The sequence below is a fragment of the Symphodus melops genome (assembly GCF_947650265.1).
Source record: "Symphodus melops genome assembly, chromosome: 3".
Lineage (NCBI taxonomy): Eukaryota > Metazoa > Chordata > Actinopteri > Labriformes > Labridae > Symphodus > Symphodus melops.
Window position 1 is genome coordinate 13,566,572 of NC_136693.1, and position 8,795 is coordinate 13,575,366.

The 8,795-nt window shown below is 39.7% G+C and overlaps 2 protein-coding genes across 4 annotated transcripts in view; one reads left to right on the top strand and one right to left on the bottom strand.

Annotated features, from left to right (window-relative positions):
• The window catches only part of phlpp2 (PH domain and leucine rich repeat protein phosphatase 2), a 30,378-nt gene extending 24,784 nt beyond the window's left edge, over positions 1 to 5,594 (top strand). For both annotated transcript variants that reach the window (XM_079340139.1, XM_079340140.1), the window contains exon 19: positions 75 to 5,594. In XM_079340139.1, coding sequence (XP_079196265.1) covers positions 75 to 1,367 — 1,293 coding nt within the window. In that variant the 3' untranslated portion in view covers positions 1,368 to 5,594. The remainder of the gene's footprint in view (positions 1 to 74) is intronic.
• Positions 5,595 to 6,267: 673 nt separating this feature from the next.
• Positions 6,268 to 8,632, bottom strand: marveld3 (MARVEL domain containing 3). Of its 2 annotated transcripts, none has more exons than XM_079338840.1 (4): positions 8,178 to 8,632; positions 7,419 to 7,676; positions 7,179 to 7,270; positions 6,268 to 7,096 (listed from the first exon to the last, which is right to left on the bottom strand). In XM_079338840.1, the coding sequence occupies exons 2-4, from the start codon at positions 7,664 to 7,666 to the stop codon at positions 6,486 to 6,488; spliced, it is 951 nt and encodes a 316-aa protein (XP_079194966.1). In that variant the 5' UTR covers positions 7,667 to 7,676; positions 8,178 to 8,632; the 3' UTR covers positions 6,268 to 6,485. The 2 variants fall into 2 exon arrangements, with proteins under 2 accessions (XP_079194966.1, XP_079194965.1); XM_079338839.1 differs by having other exon boundaries at positions 8,190 to 8,630.
• Between the last annotated feature and the right edge of the window lie 163 nt (positions 8,633 to 8,795).

The following is an 8,795-nucleotide window of genomic DNA, read 5'->3' on the forward strand; positions in this document are numbered from 1 at the left end:
TAAATGTACAGATTCATATGCACAGGTGTATTTCTTTGTAAGTTGACCGAATGGCTTTCTTTTTGTTGTTGTAGGATAACAAAGTGAGTGGAGTGACATGCTGCTCTCGTCTGCTGGGCTGCTCTTATCTGTCTCCCTGTGTGCTCCCAAAGCCTTGGGTGCACACTGAGCCTCTCTGTTCCCAGGATGAGTTCTTGATCCTGGGGAATCGAGCGCTGTTTGAACGTGTTTCTTTCCAGGAGGCTGTGTGCACTGTGCAGGATGTGCGGGATCCTCGTGCTGCTGCTAAGAAACTGTGTTCTCTTGCCCAAAGTTATGGCTGCAAGGACAACATTGAGGCTGTGGTGGTGTCCCTGCATATCGGTGAAGACAGCTGCACCTGTGAGCCACCTGCCTCCTCAACAGATCCACGGGTTCCCCCACCTACCCCTGCCTCTGTGCCTGTTACTGTGACCCCAGGTCCAAGTGACCCCGCTACCCTTTCCTTGAGCAGTGGTGCCGTTTCAGAGTTCAGCAATGAGACATCAGCCTCAGAGGTTGGCAGCGAGGCGGGATCCACTGCCTCAGATGAACACCCACCCTCTGGGCATGTAGCTCGGCCGGAGAGACGCTGTAGCTTGCACCCCGCTACCACACTATGTGGGATCATGGTGCTAGGCGCTCCTGGGGCAGGAACCCATCCATGCCTATTCCAGCGGCAGCCCTCTTCTGCTACTTTCTCCAGTAACCAGTCCGACAACGGCCTGGACAGTGATGACGAAGCTCCTCTTGAGGGTGTTATTTCCAATGGCAGCAAGTTAGAAGTGGAGGTAGACATTCACTGCTGTGCTTTCCAACTGCGGTCAGCAGCTTCCGACAGCCCCAAAGACTTTGACCTTGAAAAGCGAGGCTCTGACTATCCCAATGGCAAAATGTGCAGACAGAACAGCGTGGTGGTCTCAGCAACAAATGGCTGCCTGCTGGCTGTGTGTGGAAGAGAGATTGCTGACCTCAAGAAGTCTCCTTCTACATCCAGCCTGTTTGGGAAGAAACTGTCCAATGGCTCTGTTGTTGCACCTGAGGACAGCCATAATCTCATTGAGGTGGCTCTTGAGGCTCCTAAGAAGAAGTCTGGGTACTTCACTGCTCCAGCACAGCAGGACCCCGAGGATCAGCTTATTTTGCCTCCCAGTCTGGAGCAAGAGGTCAGAGAGCAGCTCAGAAGCCAGACCACTCTAGTCTCAGCACCCCCTTTACCTTCTTTACCCCTGGCATTTAAGGACCCTGTGTGGGATCACCCACATCCCCCTGCATTTGCCCACAACATTGTCCCAGTTCCAGGCCCAGTCCCCATCCTACAACAGGAAGTCTATGATACTGCTCTCTAGAGGGGGTAGGGGCACAGCACAGTTGTGTATGGCTGCAACTCTGATCGTGCCATTCTGGAGAAAATTAATTTTCTCATACATGTTGGATAATCCAGCTCATGTTGCCATTTGTGGAATCAAGACAAACCTTGAAACCTTGAAAGTCACCATGTCATGTTGCACAACTAATGTGGGTAACATAGGGAGTCTGAGTAGGCAAAAATGAGGAATAAAGATCCTGGTTCATAACAGGATGTGTTGAAAAGAATTTGAGGCATTAATGGATCAAAACAAGCCTGAATTAAAATGGGACACATGGTGTGTTTAGACATGTATGGAACATTTCCCTTCACTTGGACAGAAGGTCATCTTGAGCCAGTGGAATGGTTGTGTTCAGTGAGGTCAGATCTTCTTAGCTCTGTGGTTTCTTAAATTCTCGAATGAAGCCCTGTGACTGAAACCTGAAAAAGTGCCTACTGGAGACAACTCAGCCAAGAGCTCTCCCACAACCAGACTGTGTTAGGAGATGTTAGCTTGCTGTAAGATGTGAAGGAGGGGTGATGTCTTAGACAGACCAGTACCAACACAACGTTACTGCTTCTCCCTGTTACTGTGGTTTGAAAAGGAAATTAAGAGGAAGAGGTCTCATTGTTTATATAGGCACAAAGTAACAGAAGACACAATTGTGGCATTCATTTTCCAGAATTGGTGTGGATGGATTTTGTTTTACATTTCCAATAATATAAAGAGAATCTTCTAAATAAAATAACTAAATTCTAGAAAACACGCTACACATTTACAATTAGCAGTCAGCTGAGGCTGACATCAGGATTGAGAAGTGTTGCTATTTAGAGAAATTAATTTTCAGTAAATACAAAAATAATTAGTCTTTCAACTACCAAAGTCTTTTAACTAAACAGAGCAGAGATTTTGAAGAATTCAAAAATCCTTAAACTTTGATTTGAATATATAGTGTTTGAGAATACTGTTTAATCATGCACTGCACAGATTATGCTGTTATTTCTCAAATGTAATTTGTTTTATAGTCACTGGACAGTAGATTGGTTCGTATATCATTCATCAATTAATATCAGTTAATAAAAAAAACAAAAACAAAAAACAGGAAAGGCACAAAAGTTAATAATGCGTTGTGCTTTCACTATTTACATGATTGGTACTGTATCTAATGAAAGAACTCACTGGTATTAAGACATGTAAGTGCATCTTTCTTTTGAAGTCTGCTACCTGTTAACATTTTTGTTGTTCATCTTAGCATTTTCAACTTTTTCAGCTTTGCTTTCAAATGAACTACCTGCACATTCAAATAGATTTCAAGTTGTCATTTTTTTTTTGGTCCATTATAAACAAAACCAACACTATATTTTCTACCAGGTTAGATCTGTTATGTATACAAACTGTATAGCAAAGTTTCGTGGCACAACCTACATTTTTTCAAGTGCACATAAAATGTGTGACAATAGAACCAATTTATGTCTCGCCATAATTTGACATAGTTTTATTGATCTTCGGATTATTGAGTGAAGTGAAGCACCAGTTAAAGGTGCTGAATTAATGACACTGGTTCTGCGGGTTGCATTTCTTCCCATTAAGTCAAACAGTCCATAAGCTGTTGGTATTATCAGTTTACGATCTGTTTTGTGTTTGGATGTTTCTCATGGCATTTTTTCAAACACTCTGTTATTATTTGAAGGGTTGGTGCATATGATACGGTACCGCCCTGGAAACTGGTTCTCCTGTGGTTTTGTTAAAGCCAAAGTTGGTAATTGCTAATGTCAGTGGTTACTACATTAGATGCATATTTCTTTTGCATTTCTGGTATTTGGTATCTGGTATTCTGCCACATGGCTGGACCTTTTAGTTTTCCCTTTTAGCCTTAAAGTAACCAAATGTGTTTTGTTTAAAAGGACAATCCATTTTCTATCCCATTTGTTGTTTTGGGTTTTTTTTTACTGAGGAATTGGGTGGTGTATTTTTTTTTAAACAGCCCATCTATGATTTTTTTGCTCCACAGGAATGAGGGACAACTTCAGTGACTAAGCCTTAATGTATGAGTCTGAACTTGAACTGCAAGTTTTTGTCTCTTAAAAAAAACACTGTTAAAAGCACTTTTTACAGAGAGAGATAGTAATATTCAGAGTTCTATAAATTGGATTTAATATAAAAGAGATTTATCAACGTAGTTTTCCGGAGTGTCCTCAACCCAACATATCACCTCTTGTCTTAGAACACTTTGCCAACAGAGATGACAAGGATTTTATTTTTGCTGTCAGTTACATCTAAATTTTATAAAAGACCTTGGCCGATACAAATACATTTATCATTAATACCGCATAATACACATAAATATATACACTAGAGTAAGTCTTTAACTCTTTGTTATCCATTATTTATATAGTGAACTGATATTGATCACCAACCATAATAATTTTGTGTAATTAAAACAATAGTATAAGATAATCTTTGCTTTGAGCCACATGGAAGCATTGGTATTCTGCTTGTTCAGAATTAGTCACTATTTTCAACTAAAACTTGGAGTTCTCTTTTTCTGGATTAAAAATGAGAAATTGTATTTTATGAGTCTATTGTTTTGAATTTGTTTCCAGTCACTTTGTTGATCAGACTGTGCAGTGTCTAGAATGCTAAACACCTGGACTCTCTGTGGATCAGGCTGTGGCCAAACCTCCAGTATCAGAGCCTGCACATGGTGTCAGGCCTCTTGTCTGATGGTGACTTAATGTGGATTGGCGATGCAGGCGCACCTGCTGCAGGAAGCATGAGAAAAGCTGTAAGACAGACTATGATTGTGAGTAATGTCAGCTGGCACTTCGAAAAGTTGGAACTGTTGAGAGGGGAAATGGAACTCTCCTTTAGGTTTTACAAAATTGTGTTGTTCACAAATATTGTCAAGAATTCACTCATACAAATATGCAAAGTGTCAACTGTAAATAATTCTATATATGTCTATCAAAAGCTTCATATCAATTTAAGCTACAAAACCCTATTCTACATGTCTGAAAATGACTAGTGACTGATGTGTGTATGATGTGAATCATTGGGATTGTATGTGCAAGTTGCATTGCTTTTGAATCAGTGTTTCCTTCCCTCAGCTCATCTGATTTTTTATTTATTTGGCTCACTGGGTCAAATCATGTTGGGACTACATTGCACTGTTTCATTTAGTGCTGTTCAGACTGCCTTGGTCCTTTTTTTGTCTATGACTGTACACTATTCTATGCATCGCCTGGCTAACACCATATTTCACCAGTGTTCTCGTCTTGTATACATTTAAAGTATGTTGAAACAACGACCCATCAGTGTACTTATCACTGTTCATGTACATATGCCATCTGTGTGTGTACATGCAAGATGAGGGAGGAGCTGGTATGGTGGATTGGCTTCAGATATTCCCTTTAATTCTCATATGTCTTTCTATAATGCTTGTTGTACCCTTTGTGCAACTTTAAGGGATCATTTTGTCTCTGCACACATCTTTAAAATCTCCCTGTACAACTGCATTGCAAACTGTTTGTGTTTCTGTGTAAACTGAGTGCACATGTACAGTAAGTGTATGCATGCCTGTGTGAATAATGGATGGACTGTATTTTTGCGTGATGAATGAAACTGACCCGAGATGTTCTTATTGTTTAACATGTGACCAAAGTAGCCATTGTTTAATCTCACAGTTCCTTTCTCTACATTATTTTTTAGAAATGCTTGAATATTTTTTCTTAATGCCAAGAAGCTGATGTTTATTTTTGTACTTAATTGTTTCATGCAAAGGTATATTCCCCTTCTACACTAACAGAATTATAAGTGGATAGGATTCTACAGTAAAAGATCACTTATTATGGTACTTTAATCTAAGATCTTGCTTGATCTTGTATCAATGTTGAAAGCATACCATAATATGAACAGGAGCATTGTGTCCAAACAAAAGTGATTTATTTGTATGAAATTGAGCATATCTCAGATTGGGGGGGGGCGGTGATTCGAGGGAGCGGTTTACTGCTAAAATTGTGTTTGATGTTTAATAAAGACATTATTTAGGGGGAAAAACTATCTATGAGACACTTTTGCCGTGTATCAGAAAGAATTTAACTCCTGTAATCTCTGAGCGTAGAAGATGGCTGTTGTTTGATTTAAAATGCTGCTATCATTTCTTTTGAGCAGTTGAGCTGTTTTAAAATTAACTTAAAGCCAAGTAGCAATAAAACTTTTTACTGTGAATTTATTTGGTCCAGTGTCCATTTTGCTCACCTTTTTTGTAATATCTCATGCCAATAAAAAAAAATACAAATGACAAATTTTGTCAAAATAAAAGATGTCCAGTTTATTTTGTAAATTATGCTTTAATCCAGATTCATACTATAAAATGAGAATGTGCACAGGTGTACTTATTTGGCATGATTTTACCCTATCTAATTAAATCTTAAGCTCTGAAACCGCCACTGTAATTGTGATTCTGAGTCAGATCTGCCATCTACTGGCAGGGCTCAGAATAATACAAAACTTAAGTATGATGGAGAAGACATATCCCTAGAAATTAATTGTATATTTTAGTCATTTATGATTTGTAAATGTATTTAAATCCTGCTTAAATAAAAGTGTCTGGTCAATGGACAACTCTTTACCCTAACACTGATCAATTACAGACTGACCTTCACTAATAGCTTAAAATCTCAGGAATAAACAGCCTGGGATGCAAATTGTTTCTACCGATAAAATATGAATGCCTGTGAAACCCCTGGTAACTGTACATGGGTAGCATATCAGATAAACATGTTCTTAAAGTAATGTATCCTTTGTTGCAAATATTCTCCTGAATAGATGAACAAGAGGGTTAACGTTACAAGTACTTTTTGCCCAAATGTAATGAACAAGTATTAATCAAAACGTAACATATAGCATGAGTTGTTTATTAAGGCCCTATTTAAACAGATGTAACAATGTAAACAATAAAATACACCGTTATGTAGGTGGTATTCATTTAAAAAATGTGCTAAAATCTTGTGAAAAAACTTTTAGAGCATAAAAAAGGGTGAAAAAAAGTTAGCACTTAAAACAAATGACTTCAACAGGGTTTATACTTCTGAGGGATATTAACTGGTAAAATAATCCTTAAAGATTATTGTCCTCATTTGTCCTTTGCTTCTTTAGCTCCTGTACTGACCTGAAGGCTTTGACAGCCAACACTGCACCAAAGATAAAAACAAACACCCCCAGCACCGCAAACAGACCTCCTGCAATATCTGCACCATGGAACTGACACTCAAAGCCCTTGTGACCTTTGCTCTTGTACATCTGTTCTCTCTCCGTGCAGATTGGACTGTCATAGGTTTCCTGTAGCTTAATAAAGTAGAAGGCCAGTGCTGGGATATAGCCAAGTCCAATCAGGAAGTTAAGCAGAGCCTCCCCGAGCAGCACGGGGGGCCATCGGTAAGGCACTCTGAAAACCCCCAAGGCAAGCATGGCACAGGCGTAAATCATTAAAACCCCTCCGCATGCCATGGTGAAGATGTACGGAGGCCGTTTGAGCTCATGAAAGAGCCTGTCCAGCTCCTTCACACGGTCTGCGTCAGCTCCAGTGAAGGCACTGGCTCCACCAAAATGATAATAGTAGATTCCACCCAGGCTGGCCAGGTCTCTGTAGCCTCCATTGTTGCTGTACGGCACTCCGGCACAGATGACAATAAGAAGATTCAAAAACAGCTCCATAACCTGGCAGAGACCTGAGACACATAGGATAAACTCACAATATGAATGTGAACCAGGCAAATTTTGTGTTACAATTCCAAGGAAAAATATACTTGCCTCTAGAGGTTAAAATGTATCTGAAATTGTGAAGAGCTGATCTTTGGTGCCGCTCGTGATACTCCACATCAGAGTGATAAACATAAGTCCCTCTGGACCAAATAAAACAAAATTATTGGTAAGGTTTGATTTCTGTACACAACATGAATTTTAATTACAAGAATGACAAAACAGTCCATAAATATATGGTGTATGTTTAAGATATTACATTGTGGCCAGGTAAAGTTCACTGTTGCTTACAATCCTGAGGATCCTTCATGGTCAGGGTTTCTGTAAGCAGGTGGCTCCTTGTGAGAGGTGCTTGTCTCGTCCCTCTGTCCGTTGTTTTGTGCGGCCCTCCTGTCACCAACAGGGCCTCTCTTGTCCGCTGCCCTTGGGTTTCGGTCGGGACCTCTGCTGTTATATGAAGTGTGGCGGTCACCTTTGTAAGGATAGTCCCTGCTTTCATACTCATCACTCCTCTGGTGGTGTCTTCCCCTCTCTGGCATTTTCCTTTACCTACAAAAGGAGATTACTGACATGAATCCTATTAAAGACACTCTTAAACAAAGTAGATAGTTGGCTTGGGTTTCTGCAGCTGCCACTAAGGACAGTAAAGCAGCGTGGAAGACTATTTATAGTGGATCATGTCTATGTGAGGGAAAAACAACCTAAAAGTGATGTTTCTTCATTTAAAGGGCTAGTAGAACAACAAGTGATTATGCACTTGGTGCCTTATCAATAAAAACATATGAAGACAATATAAGGGGGGTAGATTCAATCAGAATTGCATGTGATTACATACTTGATTATTCTAGCCCACAGCATGTTTTTGCAAGAGGCCCACGACACACAGCAAAGCCTCCTATTTTCCGATCAGTTTTTTTTAACGGTTTCATGTTTTGACTAAAATGAGAAACAATAAGTAATTTGAGCATATTAGACTACCAAGATACAGGAATTTCATCTCCTATCTTTGGACTATGTGTTAAATTAGTCCGTATGTTTGTAAATACCTACAAAGCGGCCTACCTTCCCAGCTTCCTGTTGTTGAGATTTCCTTCTCCTGTCGCCTCACCTGTTCTGTGCCACGCCCACTAACTAGTCTCGAGCTCATTTTATGGGGAAATGGGATTACATTTATACTGCTGATATAATCTATAATCATCTAAACATCTTTGTTTATGCATTCTGTATATTAGTATATTTGTCATGTAAACTACTTTATTGTAGTTTTTATGAGAACAGTCAGACAGACTACTTTAGGAGAAACAACATATTTAGATTGAAACATTACAGGACAGAGAGCCTTAACAAGAGTTTAAAAGAAAAATAAACATTAGTACAAAAAGTTAGTTTAAAACGTGCTCAACTTGGACATATTTTAAAATCTGCGATTCATGCCCCAACCCGGACGTGAACGCACACAGCGCACGCGGTCACGCGTCGACCGTGAAGCTCGTGGCCAAAGATGGTGTTTTCCGCCGAGTTTAAGATTTATTTCAGAATAAATGTCATCGCATTTTTTTGACTGCCATGTCAACGAGGTCATGCTTGATGCTTTATGGAACTGATACTTTCTCTGTTGTGTGTTAATGTGTTTTCACAAGATTATACGACGATACGATATTAATTTCA